This window comes from Ruditapes philippinarum, unplaced genomic scaffold (assembly GCF_026571515.1).
Source record: "Ruditapes philippinarum isolate M1 unplaced genomic scaffold, ASM2657151v2 ctg5078_1_1_1_1, whole genome shotgun sequence".
NCBI classification, from domain to species: domain Eukaryota; kingdom Metazoa; phylum Mollusca; class Bivalvia; order Venerida; family Veneridae; genus Ruditapes; species Ruditapes philippinarum.
This window is the reverse complement of record NW_026855318.1, coordinates 68,901-86,459: the sequence shown is the minus strand read 5'-3', so window position 1 is coordinate 86,459 and position 17,559 is coordinate 68,901. Positions and strand designations below refer to the sequence as shown.

The window sequence follows — 17,559 nt, the reverse complement described above, 5'->3', positions numbered from 1 at the left end:
ATAATTAATAAACACAGATCAACTCTCGAATTGATTGATTATTATTATACATAAACATACAATTCGAAAAAAAAAAAACCAACAACACAAATCGCATGTTATATTTTATCTATATGAGATAAAAACAATAAATATGTACAATAATTGAGAAAAAATGTACATTTTTATGGCATTAATATGACACTATCAACTTTAAAACATTTTATATAATTTGTTATTCGTGTTAAGTAAAGATTCCGAGGTATTATTCAAAGTTACAAATCAGATTTTACGAATTATTCAATTGATTGATAATTTAAAAAATGATAAAGAAAAATACAAATGTACATGTATATGGTTTAAGAATAAACAATATTATAAATTGAAAGATTAACCATGATTTACTGACTTTTTCCAGTTAAGTTTTGACTTATAATCGTCGATCATTATGACAATTGAATTCTTAAAATAGTAGTAAACGTAAAAACTCAGTATTAAAATAGCGCATAAAACACACACACAAAAAAAAAGAAAAGAAAACAATATTCATAAAATCTGTATTTTTTTATTAAAATAGAAATTACATTTATTGTATAATAAACAATTATGCTCAACATGATCAACATGGTAATATAACAAGTGTCATATTGTTACTTAGTGTGAACAGATACCTTAAGAGGGGTCCTCGTTAATAGCAATAACATAATAAGGGACAATTACACAAGTATGGTGTTGATCATGCGTTACACATATGGATTATAAATGATTGTATACATGTATATCCGTTGCTATTAATAACCACGATCATAAAGAAATAACAAGTAATGTTCTAATTTCTAGCATGCCGATCAAAGTTATAAATAATGAACAATGTCTTTCGTCCGTTCATTCAAAAGTGATATACAATTCTGGTAAAACCCAATGAACCATTGAAAAGTTTATAAGAATATCTTGTCATCATATATCTACTAGTTCATCTGCACCTGCTGTTTGGACGCCCTTTGATGCTTTGCATCAATGCTTTTCTTGTTATCTCTGTTATCTATGTCTCTGAGCATCAATGCTTTTCTTGTTATCTCTGTTATCTATGTCTCTGGTAAAACTTGCTGAAGCCCTGGCATGAACCCGCCACTGTTTATACATTTTTACCCCCCCCCCCCACCCCTCCATATAACATTTCAATTAACATTTAACCAGAGACATAAATAGTATGATATCGTAATTTGTTTTGACACGGTCTCTAATTGTCAATTATGGATCCATGTACAGTAGTTTTAAAAGTCATATATATTTCAGCACGGATTTATTATCCGTGATTTGAGTAAGACATTCTCTGCAGTCGGAAAGACCCCTGCTTGAAAATACAAAACAATAACAACAAAAAATATGTTATTTAGACTTTGCCCGAGGGTTAATTCGAAAGCGAAAATATAAACATGTTTTGATCGTATCATAGCTGCATGCAGTAAAATGTCACATGACTAAAATCGACCAGTGGATGCTTTGATTCATCTGACGTCAGGTTAACTCCGCCCACAAGTGTGTATTTCCTGTAATGGCTGACCAAAGCAACGTAGGACGTTTTAGATAGATTAATTGGATATTCTTTCAAGTTTTCATAGCTTTGGGAGCCGATGGCAAACGTACAGCCTTCCAATCAACAAGTTGGAGAAATGGTTGGTTATAAATTAACATTATGAGAGGCCATTATGTCGCCTTTTTCGATAATTATCCTTAGAAACAACACGACTGTCTTTTCGTTTTGATATGGTCTGTTTGGCAGTTCGTCAACTGTCAAATTATAAGTGTTTTTTTGTTGTTGTCGTTTTATCTGTCACTTACAGATAATGCATACTTAAATTATTTCCTGTCTTACCGTAAACTTTAAAGTATGTCACGGTCAAGAGTACAGAAAGAAATTCTGTACTTTTTGGTAAATTTAACTGTTTAATGACTTAGATTTTTTATTTACATTCTGCTTAAGTTAATTACAGATCTAGCAGAGTTAACATTTACAAAAATACAAGAAAAAGATCCCAAGCAAGGGTTTGACTCGATAGAAAATAGATAGACAAAGTGGCATGGCATGCCAAACAGTGTTCTAAATTAGCAGTATTCCGATAGCCCCTGACTACTAAATTTCTCTACGGACCACCAACTTTTCACAGTAACAAGCCCGACCAGGCTACCATATTTTCAGAGGCAATATCAACAACTGTTTTGAACAAATGAATCATGATAGTGAAATGTCTTTTGGGATAGTTAATATACCAATCTGGTAGTCCGACCAGCCTAGTGGATTCAAATCCAAATTTCATACACTGCATGGCCAAAGCTAAATTCTTAGATATTTTGATTCTTGGTCAAGATAAAAAATACAGAAAAGTACAGTACATCTCAATACTGGTCAGGGACCATCAACCGGACATGTTTTGAACAATTTATCATTCAGATATTTCACAATTTTAAAGGTAGATACATGTATGGAAATTATACACAGTAAAGTTAGGTTCTTCCTGAATTGACCTCAGTACAGTACCATATGTCTGGACAGATATATATGACTTTAATCTAGATAATCATAATGCAGGGTTTGCACAGGTCTTAAAAAGTACTTGAAAACGATCTCTGTCTTGGAAAGTGCTTGAATTAAGGAATCGTCCTTGAAAAAGTGCTTAAAAACGGCTTGATTTTAAAAAAATCTCCGTGAAATCTCTGATTCTCTTAAAAATTAAGAGTGATCATCAATTAACTAAGAAATTTAAACCATTTTTATTCAAAATGGAAGGGAAAACTTTGCTGAAAATTTTTATTTACCAATGTTTATTTATGTTATGAATGTTAATGAGTACGAAATGAACAGAAAACGTGTCCTATCAATTGTCAGTATTCCCCAGGTTGTCGCACAGCCTGTACGGACAAGTGAACATTGTCAAGAATAAATAAATAAATAAATGTAAATATCATACAGACAAGTTAAAAATGCTTCACATAAAAATGGACAAGTAAGTCAAAATCAGATTTGCCGGCCCTGCATGTACAAATAAATAATGTTCAGGGCTCATCACGATTGAGGCAGCACACATTCTCTGCATTGTATCCCCATTTTGATCTTTTGAGCATCAAAGGTAAATCAATTTTACCAAGAATGGATTATATCACATGCGATTATTACACGATGATGCTGTGTGGAGGATTGTAACCACCTATTTTCCGTTTTTTACTTTGGATTAAACCAGTATGAACTGATAATTAACATCCATGATGACAGGCAATGATTAAATATTTTTTCATAAGACAATATGGTCATTTTGAGTAAACGGTAAAAATTTTCGTAAACCTTTACGAATGAGATCGAAACGGATCTGTTTAACCGTGTAGCCGTGGGGGCCTTACCTGCCACTAGGACATTCTGATTGGGCTCTGTATAACCATAAGCTCAACGTTGGAAGCCTTTAGCATTAAAGTGACTCCACTGAGGTTTTTTCGACGTGAAGGGACCGAAATTTTTTTTCTCAAGATTTTTTTATAACTAGATGTATGTCAAGACCAATAACTCGTGTACAAAATTTCAGATCATTCGCTCACTTCGTTTCACAGAGATATTCAATTTTATTGGTCAAATTGGCCCAAAAAATGAAAACCATTGCAATGCTTTTCATTCAAATCAGCCAAAAATCAAATATAAATCGATTATCTATTTAATTCCGTGAATATTTATATATCATCTATTGCTTGGTTTCATTTAAGTGTACCAGTTGATTTAAGTATTTTAAGAAAGAATTTAAAAATTTATTATTTTAGGCTATTAGACCTCAGTGGAGTTCCTTTAAGTAGAAATATTATTATTCCTATTTCAAACCTAGGACTATCCATAATACAAATATATAAGTTGGTTTTAAACATATTTATTTAAGCTTGATTATGTCTAGGATACAAGTTCCTGCAACTTATATTGATCACTTTCGAGTCCGCTTCCTGGAACCAACCAGTACTGGTGCCATGTGAAGAAACATGGTCGTGACCCGATTAATTGGCTAGAACCCATTATCCCTGAACAGGTTAAGGGTAAAACTTATAATGTCTGAAGGAACGTCAGTGCAACCAAGAAAGAAAGGAAGTTACTTTTAAAAAAGTGAAGAAGTAAAGTGAGACAAATAAGTTAAATTTCTTAAATCCTGATCTTTTAAAAAACAACATTCCTTCCTTCCTTCCTTCCTTCCTTCCTTCCTTCCTTCCTTCCTTTTTTCCTTCATACACATGAATGCACACATGTCAAAATAAAAATAGATTAGTCAATGAAATTAATAAATTAAAATGATAAAATGAAAATTAAAATGTTTTTGCATATTACCCTACTTAATTTTATTTTTTCAAACCAACCACCCATCAACCTCCCAAGTGATTACTCCCACCCCCAGTCCCCTGCTTGCTACCCCCATTGAAAAAAAAAAACAACATGTAATTTAAAATAAAAATAAAAAAGGTTTGCATTTAATTTGTGGCCTACATCTCGTAAACTTATTCAATATATGAGCCGCGTCATGACGAAACCAACATAATGGGTTTGCGACCAGTCTGATCTGCGCAGTCTGATCAGGATCCATGCTGTTCGCTTACAGACCCTATAACAAGTAGAGAAACTGATAGCGAACAGCATTGATCCTGATCAGACTGCGCGGATGCGCAGGCTGGTCTGGATCCATGCTGGTCGCAAACCCATTATGTTGGTTTTGTCGTGACACGGCTCATATTCAAAATTATATATAGTTTTTAAAACCACCTGCATTGAAACCATATAAATGCCTTAGGGGAACCAGTGTGTACATTAAATGAAAAATCTTTTATATCTATTTTCATTCTTAAATATGCTAATAAAAACGAGAATTGATAAAAAATGTTGAACTACATTGAACATAGGAGTAATTTTCTTGACATCATTTTGTTTATAGATATGATACATTATGAAGTCATATGTGTGTGTATTTGCGTTTATTTATACTCGCCACCAGTTGCCCATATGGGCGAGTCCTCCAAAAGAGTATTAGTCATGTTAGATTTTTGGAGGATAGTGCAATTACAGATACAGAAAGATGCCCCAATTCCAGAAGCTTCTCCTGGTTCTTTAGCGTGCCAAGTGTTTAAGCACCCATACACGGGACCTCGATTTAAAGTCTCATCCAAAGGACTGATTAGTAATTTTAGTCGGCCAGTCCGGGAATCGAACCCACAATGTCGAGATTACAAGTCTCGCGATTGAGCTATGCGGGCTGAGGTGTTAGCATTCTTTTTTATGGTGTGCATATATCGTCCAGGGATTTTTTTGGCTTATTTTATAGCCGATTTTCGGTCATATTCCCAATTGAAAATAGAATAGTATTTTCCCAATTCACAGGAAAAAACTTCCCAATTGCAAGTTACAAAATAAAAATATTGGACAACAAATTCTAAAATCTTTGAAAGTAAGGGCTTCATCACTGTAATGGTGTTTTAAATGTTTGAAGATGCCATCCTAGACAGTGATTCTTTGCATTCATTTAATCACTGCAAAATTAAAGTCATGCATTTTTAGCTCGACTATACGAAGTATATGGAGAGCTGTCCTACTCGCCCCGGCGTCGGCGTCCGCGTCCAGATTTCAGATTAAAGTTTTGGTGCAGTAAAAATTAATATTTTTCACTATAACTTTGTCATTTCTTAAGGTATGAACTTCAAACTTCAAATATATGTTCCTTATCATCAACCACATCTTATGTGACAAGGTTCATAACTCTAGCACCAATATTTTCAGATTTATCTCCCCTTGAACTTAGAATTTTCCTTAAAAAATATTATTTTTTACTGTAACTTATTTATTTCTAAAGGGATCAACTTCATACTTCAAATATATGTACCTTATCATCATCCACATCTTATGTGACAAGGTTCATAACTCTAGCACCAATATTACAAGAATTATCTCCCCATAAACTTATATTTTTTTACCAGAAAGATGTTATTTTTTACTATAACTTTTTTTAGTTTTAAAGGTATCTGCCTCAACTCTCAAATACTTATTCCTTGTCATCAATTTCATTTTATGTGAAAATGTTCATAAGTCTTGAAGCAATATTTACAGATTTAAAAAATATTAAAACTTCTTCACTTCTACTTCAAACTTCAAATATATATATATTTCTTATTATACACATGTTGTGTGACAAGGTTCATAACTCTACTCTAGCGTGACTATTTCTAGAATTATTCCCCTTGATCTTTGAATTATGTTGACATATGTTATTTTTTTACCATCACTTAATACATATTAATACATATTTGATTTTTCTTTCATAGTTTTGTCCTCCTTACTGCGTCCAGTATTTTATTAGTCGAGCTTGGCTGTCTCCTGTGACAGCTCTTGTTTCCCAAATTTTAACAAAACATCGCTGAAATTCCCAATTCCATGGGTCATGTTCCCAAATTCCTGGGAAAAAACCCTGATCGTGTAACTTCAATGTACTTGCTTGCCCTATCTCTTTGATACTGTCATAGGGCAGTGGTGTTAGAATTTTCTTGCATATCAGACAGGATTATCTACGGTTTAAAACGATGGTAGAAAAACCTGTCTTACACCCATCATGTAAGACAAATCGTCATTCCCACTCGCCTTTTATGAATGAATTGCATCGTTAGGGTGACGTCATTGTAATGATTATGAAGTTGTAAATTCATACCCTACTATTAGAAAAAAGTGCTAAAAGAAATAATTAGTTTCGTAACTTCTTTTTGTAATATCATTAATTTGTAATACATTGTATGCAAGAAAAAGAATTAAACATCAGCTGTTTTCACATAAACTTTAAAATATTTAAAGGGACTCCACTGAGGTTGTTTGACATGACAGAAATGAAAATAATTTTTTGAGATTATTACTTCGTTTGATGTAGATCTATACTAATAACTTATGCACAAAATTTCAGATCATTAGATCGCTCTGATTTTCCTGAGTAATTATTATAATAGTGAAAAATGACCCAAAATTGAAAAGCGTTTAAAAGCTTTTCACTCAAATTCGACTGAGAATAGCACAAACATATGACTTTCAATGTATTTCTTGTTTTTTTTTAGTTATATTTTATTAATATGCTCATGTTTATCTATGTGAAAAATTAAAATGTTATGCTTTAGGCTTTTAAACCTCAGTGGAGTTCCTGTAATGAAAATTAGGATGAATTTGAAGGTTGCTTCAGGAGTAAATGATATGAGTCTCTATTGCACATAATGAATAAAAAAAATACAGTACACAAAACTTTTGAATTCCTGATTCCTCCAAGTTAAGTTGATTAACTGATTGATTTCTGCAATTACTAATAGATGATCTTACAGGAATTTATTCCAGGATTTTGGGAACACCACCCATACCCATGGAATTTGGAATTTCAGCGTTTTTTTTGTTAAAAATTGGGGAAAAATGCATGACTGAGATTTTGCAGTGATTGAATGGATGCAAACAATTACTGTCTAGGATGGCATCTTCAAACATTTAAGCACTATCAGGGCTCATCCGGAAGGGCGATTCAGGCGAAAACTTCGCCGTGTATATTCCAATTTCGCTTTCCCGATTGATCAAAGAGAAGTCAACATCGCCGATAAAATCTTAATTCCCAAATAGTAATTACTTAGCGATGTAAAGAGCAGAGATTGTATCCGCCCATATGAGGACTGCTAATTATCATTATCCAATCAGAGCGTCGCTTTATACTACCCTTCTACCTGTAAGCGAAGCGATAGACCGCCTACTCTAAACAGTAAATAATGAGAGCATCGGCCCGAAACGGTACAATTGTGTGATAGTTTTGCGAGTTTAATACATGATTAGGCGATAATTATACATTGTTAATGTTTTTCCCCGATTATCTAAACACGTGCAATCTTCCCTAATTGATATACATGATGCACTTCGATGGTGGGTTTTTAACCCGAGTAAAGGCGATGTGCAATGGATTTTTCACGGCTATCACAAAACTGTTAGTCAATTAAAATAATCAATTTCATTAATAATCAGCGACCGGATTAAAATCTTAATCATAGATTGGAATGATTTCAGTCTGTTTACATCAATTTTTACTGTAAAATTGTTATGTCGCTCACGTCATGGCTTCAAGGCGAAATGCCGAAACTGAGCAGTAAGAAAGTTACTGATTACCTACGCGAAAATTTAAGAAAGCCAATTCGCAAAAATCTTGCGATTGGTATGTTGTAGACAGTGGGGGTGTTTGGCATTGTTCTCTTTGTAGAAATGCCAAATTTGACACAGTTTACACGCACGTGGGCAAGACATCCCGGCTAAACTACATATCGGCTGTATATCATGTAACGTATATAACAACAAAATTTGTCAGGAAAGAAGTGTTCTTATTGTTTCAATATATATATATTTGTTTTAATGTCTTAAATATGACGCTCAGATTAAGATTATCAATATTGTAAATTTTAAAAAGGATTATTTATAAAGATATTACCGAATTTAACATTTCATGAAAATAAAGGGAGGTAATTAGAAATTAATTTTCTACAATTTCTCAGTCAAAGTTTTCAATAAGAAATGAATGTATGTAATTTTAGTGATCAAATATAATGTGCACAAATGTTTGCAGTACATATTTTACATATTCTTTGATGTTTGAAAATTGTTTTATAAGCATAATTATATGCATATAAACATGACATTACAACAATCAGGACTTAGAAAGAAATGTCTGTTACCAGAACAGAATAGAACAGATTTTATTAATCAATATCCAATGTGTCATCATCTTCTATTAAAAGTGAGGAAAGTAAAAATATGAAATTGATTTTATCATCATATCTTTTCTTACACATTATTATCAACAAATGTACATGAAAATATATAAACACATATTTAGAGAAAGCTTATAAATAGCTGATCAATAGATATCAAAAATATTTTTTTATATTCATATTTGCAGCTCAAAAACATTTAGATGCCATTGCCAGATCTACTATTAATTAATCTACTTTAAATTAATACTACTATTAATTAATCTACTATTAATTAATAAAATGGAGAAATATTATAAGTGATGTTAATTGTGTTTATATTATAATTAAAGGATGTATAGCCATGCATGTTAATGCATACACATTGGGTTGTTTCCCTTCTCCCTAATTTTCGCGAGGAAGTCACTTCTCCCTAAAATTTCCCCCCAGGATGAGCCCTGACTATTGCAGTGAAGAAGCCCTTATTTGTAAAGATTTAAGAATTTTTATTCAATATTTTTAGCTCGACTATTCGCAGAATAATCGAGCTAATGCAGTCACCCATTTGTCGGCGTCGGCGTCCCTGTGGTTAAGTTTTTGTATGTAAGCTGGTATCTCCATAACTACTGAAGGGAATGGATTGAAACTTCACACACTTGTTCTCTGTGATTATCTAAGATGATTGGCACAAGTCCCATAACTCTGATTTGCTTTTTTTCATAATTATGCCCCTTTTTCGACTTAGAAATTCTTGGTTAAGTTTTTGTATGTAAGCTGTTATCTCCATAACTACTGAAGGGAATGGATTGAAACTTCACACACTTGTTCTCTGTGATTATCTAAGATGATTGGCACAAGTCCCATAACTCTGATTTGCTTTTTTTTATAATTATGCCCCTTTTTCGACTTAGAAATTCTTGGTTAAGTTTTTGTATGTAAGCTGGTATCTCCATAACTACTGAAGGGAATGTATTGAAACTTCACACACTTGTTCTCTGTGATTATCTAAGATGATTGGCACAAGTCCCATAACTCTGATTTGCTTTTTTTCATAATTATGCCCCTTTTTCGACTTAGAAATTCTTGGTTAAGTTTTTGTATGTAAGCTGTTATCTCCATAACTACTGAAGGGAATGGATTGAAACTTCACACACTTGTTCTCTGTGATTATCTAAGATGATTGGCACAAGTCCCATAACTCTGATTTGCTTTTTTGCATAATTATGCCCCTTTTTCGACTTAGAAATTCTTGGTTAAGTTTTTGCATGTAAGCTGGTATCTCCATAACTACTGAAGGGAATGGATTGAAACTTCACACACTTGTTCTCTGTGATTATCTAAGATAATTGCCACAAGTCCCATAACTCTGATTTGCTTTTTGTGCCCCCACGTTAGTGGCGGGCATTTAGATTTACCCTTGTCCGTCCGTCCGTCCGTCTGTCCGTCCGTCCTTCCGTCCGTCCTTCCGTCCGTCCGTCCGTTCACTTTTGTGTCGCACGTAACTCAAAAAGTATTTGACCTAGAGTCATGAAACTTGACAGGAATGTTGATCAGCATGTGTAGTTGTGCACCTGGGTATTTTCGTCTGGACATTTTTAGTATTTTCAGAGTTATTGCCCTTGACTTAGTAAAATTTTGCAATTTTCAACTTGTGTCGCATGTAACTCAAAAAGTTTTTGACCTAGAGTCATGAAACTTTACAGGAATGTTGATCAGCATGTGTAGTTGTGCACCTGGGTATTTTCATGTGGATATTTTTAGTATTTTCAGAGTTATTGCCCTTGACTTAGTAAAATTTTGCAATTTTCAACTTGTGTCGCACGTAACTCAAAAAGAATTTGACCTAGAGTCACGAAACTTTACAGGAATGTTGATCAGCATGTGTAGTTGTGCACCTGGGTATTTTCGTCTGGATATTTTTAGTATTTTCAGAGTTATTGCCCTTGACTTAGTAAAAATTTTGCAATTTTCAACTTGTGTCGCATGTAACTCAAAAAATATTTGTCCTAGAGTCATGAAACTTTACAGGAATGTTGATCAGCATGTGTAGTTGTGCACCTGGGTATTTTCATGTGGATATTTTTAGTATTTTCAGAGTTATTGCCCTAGACTTAGTAAAATTTTGCAATTTTCAACTTGTGTCGCACGTAACTCAAAAAGAATTTGACCTAAAGTCATGAAACTTTACAGGAATGTTGATCAGCATATGTAGTTGTGCACCTGGGTATTTTCGTGTGGATATTTTTAGTATTTTCAGAGTTATTGCCCTTGACTTAGTAAAATTTCGCAATTTTCAACATGTGTCGCACGTAAGTATTTGACCTAGAGTCATGTAACGTTACAGAAATATTGATCAGCATGTGCAGTTGTGCACCAGGTATTTTCGTCTGGATTTATTTAGTATTTTTAGAGTTATTGCCCTTCACTTAGAAATTTTTTGCAATTTTTCAACTTGGATTTGACATAGTCATTAAACCTTAAGGGCAGGTTGCTCAGCATATTTTAAATTTGCACCTGGGGTTTTGCTTGTGGATTTATCAAATATTTGTAGAGTTATTTCCCTTGACTTAGTAAAAAGATTGAGATAACAGTGGCGCGGTGGGGGCACCCGTGTCCTATGGACACATTTCTAGTTTACATAATTATGCCCCTTTTTCGACTTAGAAATTCTTGGTTAAGTTTTTGCATGTAAGCTGGTATCTCCATAACTACTGAAGGGAATGGATTGAAACTTCACACACTTGTTCTCTGTGATTATCTTAGATGATTGGCACAAGTCCCATAACTCTGATTTGCTTTTTAACATAATTATGCCCCTGTTTCGACTTAGAAATTCTTGGTTAAGTTTTTGCATGTAAGCTGGTATCTCCATAACTACTGAAGGGAATGGATTGAAACTTCACACACTTGGTCTCTGTGATTATCTAAGATGATTGGTACAAGTCCCATAACTCTGATTTGCTTTTTTTGCATAATTATGCCCCTTTTTCGACTCATGAATTCTTGGTTAAGTTTTTGCATGTAAGCTTGTCTCTCCATAACTACTGAAGGGAATGTATTGAAACTTGAAGAGTTTGTACCTTTTCGGACAATTTTATGTATTCATATAGGTAAGCATTATTATACTCAATGAAACACCCTTGTGACAAATTTTCGAATAGTCGAGCGTTACTGTCCTCCGACAGTTCTTGTTATAATTTAACTTTCAATTGGAATTTTTTCCCTGTGAATTGGGAAAATAATATCCTATTTTCATTTGGGAATATGACCCAATAATGGCTATAAAATAAGCCAAAAAAAATCCCTGTCTTACAAAGCAAAATTTCCCAAATTGGACTAAATCCTTTTTCCCAAAATAGCTAGAGGAAAAGCCCGAGCTTCTATTGATATCTTTTGAAGTCACATGAATTTCTTTTACTTGATTGATTACATTGTTAAGGATAGAATAATCAACAACAACATGTGAATTTTGATTAATTGTTATTGGGTATTTGATTTTTTGATACAACACCCGAAATGTAGACTAGTTGGAATTTTTGCTGCATGCATTCTTATCATTTTGTTAGAGCTTTAATTGTTTCAGTGCAAAGCATACCTCATTGTTTCAATGATTTATCAATATCGGATTGTTTCAATGATATATCAATATCGGATTGTTTTAATAATATATATATATTGGATTGTTTCAATGATATATCAATATCAGATTGTTTCAATGATATATCAATTCGGATTGTTTCAATGATATATCAATATCAGATTGTTTCAATGATATAATAATATCGTATTGTTTCAATGATATATCAATATCGGATTGTTTCAATGATATATCAATATCGGATTGTTTCAATGATATATCAATATCGGATTGTTTCAATGATATATCAATATCGGATTGTTTCAATGATATATCGATATCAGATTGTTTCAATGATATATCAATATCGGATTGTTTCAATGATATATCAATATCAAATTGTTTCAATGATATATCAATATCAGATTGTTTCAATGATATATCGATATCGGATGACATAAATATGTATCAACGATACACCTTTCTCAATTGACAATTTTTTAGAGCTGTCTTTATTTCAGTGCAAAGCATATATTGTATCAACGATATATCAATATCAGATGACAAATATCAACAGTACACCAATAGATCGATAATTAAATACATAGAATTACTTGTCTGTCATTAACTTTCATATCTGTTTTAAGATCCTGTATGTTAAGGTTGTTACCGCACTTAAGTGAAATTTTATTGTTTGTATATTATAATTTATGGTACTAAAACAATTTTCAAACATCAAAGAATATGTAAAATATGTACTGCAGATATTTGTCCACATTATAATTATGTAATCATCAAAATATATGCATTCATTTCTTACTGAAAAGTTTGACTTGGACTTTATAGAAAATAAATTTCTAATTACATGTACCTCCCGTTATTAACATGAAATGTAAATTCGGTAATATATTTACAAATAATGCTTATTGGAACTTACAATATTGATAAATCTTCATTTGAGAATTATATTTATGATATAAAACATAAAAAAAATTTAGTTAGAAGATCTTTAAATGATTTCAGTTCACTTCATGAGTTTGTGTACTTACTGTAAAATTCCTAATAAACGCCATCCCCTAATAAAGGCCCCCCGGCCTTTTGATAAGGAAAACAATCTACTCATCAGTGCTAAACTCATAATTAAAAACATAATATTATTCAAATCATTCAGAATCCATTTTTGTGTCGCCTCTACGGAGTAGTGGCGACATATAGGGATCACTTCTCCGTTGTCTGTCTGTCTGTCCGTCCGTCCGTCACAAAACTTGTCCGGACTATTCCTCATAAACTACTGGTGCAATTTCATCCAAACTTTACAGGAATGATCAGTACCAAGTCTAGTTGTGCATATTGTTAGCATTTTCCGGTTCAATGATTTTTGTTTGAGTTATGGCCCTTTAATAATTTTTATTTTTAAAGTTTGTCCAGACTACTTCTCTTATACCACTAATGCAATTTCAATGAAACTTTACAGGATTGATCTGTAGCTCAAGTCCTTGCGCATATTGCACGGGTTTTCCGGTTGAATGATTTTTGGCCGAGTTATGGCCCTTTGATAAAAAGGTGTTTTTTTCTGTGTGTTGCCAGATACGCAAAAGCTTGTCCGGACTACTCCTCATAAACTACTGGTGCAATTTTATCCAAACTTCACAGGAATGATCAGTACAAAGTCTAGTTGTGCACTGTCCGTCTGTCTGTCAGTCTGTCACAAAATTTGTCCCAACATGAAATTGGCCATCATGAGGCGACACATGTGATTACTGATCGCTCTTGTTATTTTATAGTAAACACAAATATGTATACTGTATAATGAACTTTAAAGCCTTAACACTTTTTAATGTTATTACCAACACTTGCTAACACTAAATGTATTTACAGTGATTTTTGGATTTAGGAAAAACTGTGTTGTAATAATAGCCCCCCCATTTGGAAAATGTTTAGCCCCCAGGGGCGTTTTATAGGAATTTAACAGTATTTAGATATTGTTCATTCTATTAATTTAAGGAGAGCTTGTGTACTTATTTAGATATTGTTCATTCTTTCAATTTAAGGAGAGTTTGTCAAACATGCTGTCTCCGGAGGCAAAAGAATTTGTTCCACGGCAATTCTCCGGCATGCCTAGTATATCAGGTCCATTAACAGACGGCTTGTTGGGTCCTGGACCCGGAAAAGATCAGTCCGGTGTGAACGGGTTACCTAGTTATATTACCACATGCTATCCTTTTGTTAATGCTGGGGAGCCAAGGTATGTTACTTTATTTAGAAATACTACTTTCTATATTTAGATACGAGAGTTGCTAAATTTAGCTTACCTTTTGTTAATGCTGGAGAGCCAAGGTATGTTACTTTATTTAGAAATACTACTTTCTATATTTAGATACAAGAGTTGCTAAATTTAGCTTACCTTTTGTTAATGCCGGAGAGCCAAGGTATGTTACTTTATTTAGAAATACTACTTTCTATATTAATATACAAGAGTTGCTAAATTTAGCTTACCTTTTGTTAATGCCGGAGAGCCAAGGTATGTTACTTTATTTAGAAATACTACTTTCTATATTTAGATACGAGAGTTGCTAAAATTAGCTTACCTTTTGTTAATGCTGGAGAGCCAAGGTATGTTACTTTATTTAGAAATACTACTTTCTATATTTAGATACGAGAGTTGCTAAAATTAGCTTACCTTTTGTTAATGCTGGAGAGCCAAGGTAAGTTAGTTTATTTAGAAATACTACTTTCTATATTTAGATACGAGAGTTGCTAAAATTAGCTTACCTTTTGTTAATGCCGGAGAGCCAAGGTATGTTACTTTATTTAGAAATACTACTTTCTATATTTAGATACGAGAGTTGCTAAATTTAGCTTACCTTTTGTTAATGCTGGAGAGCCATGGTATGTTACTTTATTTACAAATACTACTTTCTATATTTAGATACGAGAGTTGCTAAATTTAGCTTACCTTTTGTTAATGCCGGAGAGCCATGGTATGTTACTTTATTTAGAAATACTACTTTCTATATTTAGATACGAGAGTTGCTAAATTTAGCTTACCTTTTGTTAATGCCGGAGAGCCAAGGTAAGTTACTTTATTTAGAAATACAACTTTCTATATTTAGATACGAGAGTTGCTAAATTTAGCTTACCTTTTGTTAATGCTGGAGAGCCAAGGTATGTTACTTTATTTAGAAATACTACTTTCTATATTTAGATACTAGAGTTGCTAAAATTAGCTTACCTTTTGTTAATGCCGGAGAGCCAAGGTATGTTACTTTATTTAGAAATACTACTTTCTATATTTAGATACGAGAGTTGCTAAATTTAGCTTACCTTTTGTTAATGCTGGAGAGCCAAGGTAAGTTACTTTATTTAGAAATACTACTTTCTATATTTAGATACGAGAGTTGCTAAATTTAGCTTACCTTTTGTTAATGCTGGAGCGAGCCAAGGTATGTTACTTTATTTAGAAATACTACTTTCTATATTTAGATATGAGAGTTGCTAAATTTAGCTTACCTTTTGTTAATGCTGGAGAGCCAAGGTATGTTACTTTATTTAGAAATACTACTTTCTATATTTAGATACAAGAGTTGCTAAATTTAGCTTACCTTTTGTTAATGCTGGAGAGCCAAGGTATGTTACTTTATTTAGAAATACTACTTTCTATATTTAGATACTAGAGTTGCTAAATTTAGCTTACCTTTTGTTAATGCTGGAGAGCCAAGGTATGTTACTTTATTTAGAAATACTACTTTCTATATTTAGATACGAGAGTTGCTAAATTTAGCTTACCTTTTGTTAATGCTGGAGAGCCAAGGTATGTTACTTTATTTAGAAATACTACTTTCTATATTTAGATACGAGAGTTGCTAAAATTAGCTTACCTTTTGTTAATGCTGGAGAGCCAAGGTATGTTACTTTATTTAGAAATACTACTTTCTATATTTAGATACGAGAGTTGCTAAATTTAGCTTACCTTTTGTTAATGCTGGAGAGCCAAGGTATGTTACTTTATTTAGAAATACTACTTTCTATATTTAGATACAAGAGTTGCTAAATTTAGCTTACCTTTTGTTAATGCTGGAGAGCCAAGGTATGTTACTTTATTTAGAAATACTACTTTCTATATTTAGATACAGAGTTGCTAAATTTAGCTTACCTTTTGTTAATGCTGGAGAGCCAAGGTATGTTACTTTATTTAGAAATACTACTTTCTATATTTAGATACTAGAGTTGCTAAATTTAGCTTACCTTTTGTTAATGCTGGAGAGCCAAGGTATGTTACTTTATTTAGAAATACTACTTTCTATATTTAGATACGAGAGTTGCTAAAATTAGCTTACCTTTTGTTAATGCTGGAGAGCCAAGGTATGTTACTTTATTTAGAAATACTACTTTCTATATTTAGATACGAGAGTTGCTAAATTTAGCTTACCTTTTTGTTAAAAATTGAGAGCCTCAGGCCTCTTCCCTTTTAAATGAGAAAAAAAAATCACTGCCTGGTTTATGTTTACATTTGTTTAGGCAGTCATTCATTTGTTTTCATATGTGTTTCAGATTTGGTGGTGTAAGACCGCTACATAGATTTGCTTTTATATGTGTTTCAGATTTGGTGGTGTAAGACTGAGACATAGATTTGCTTTTATATGTGTTTCAGATTTGGTGGTGTAAGACCAAGACATAGATTTGCTTTTATGTGTTTCAGATTTGGTGGTGTAAGACCAAGACATAGATTTGCTCTTATATGTGTTTCAGATTTGGTGGTGTAAGACCAAGACATAGATTTGCTTTTATATGTGTTTCAGATTTGGTGGTGTAAGACCAAGGCATAGAGGAAAATATACGCCACAACAGGCATTATATATGTCGCAGCAGTACCAACATATACAGCCAGGTACGTTTTATCACAGAAATGAATTCAAGATTATATTTAAAGCTGTACACCTCAAAATGAGCAAAAATATTTCAAGAAAAATCAATATTGAGAAAAATGTACTAAAATTTTAAGAAAAGTAAAAACATTCAAGATCCAAATTACATTTTACATGTTATGTGCGGTTTAAGACTGATTTGGCTGAATTTTATAACCATAATTCTACTGCGTTTACTAACGCAGTATGGGCTGTTTTTGCATATGATGACCACTTTTTGATATATTTCTAGTAATTGTGAGTGCCGCTTGCTATATATTTTGTGATTTAGCTTTAATTTTTCACCTCACAATATTTTACTTTTAAATACTTTTCAAA

The 17,559-nt window shown here is 32.7% G+C and overlaps 1 protein-coding gene across 1 annotated transcript in view; it reads left to right on the top strand.

Annotated features, from left to right (window-relative positions):
• Positions 1-1,505: 1,505 nt before the first annotated feature.
• Positions 1,506-17,559, top strand: part of LOC132742921 (uncharacterized) — a 56,074-nt gene continuing 40,020 nt past the window's right edge. The window contains exons 1-3 of the mRNA XM_060731428.1: positions 1,506-1,655; positions 14,368-14,561; positions 17,116-17,204. Of these exons, the coding sequence (XP_060587411.1) occupies positions 1,614-1,655; positions 14,368-14,561; positions 17,116-17,204 (325 nt within the window). The 5' untranslated portion in view covers positions 1,506-1,613. The remainder of the gene's footprint in view (positions 1,656-14,367; positions 14,562-17,115; positions 17,205-17,559) is intronic.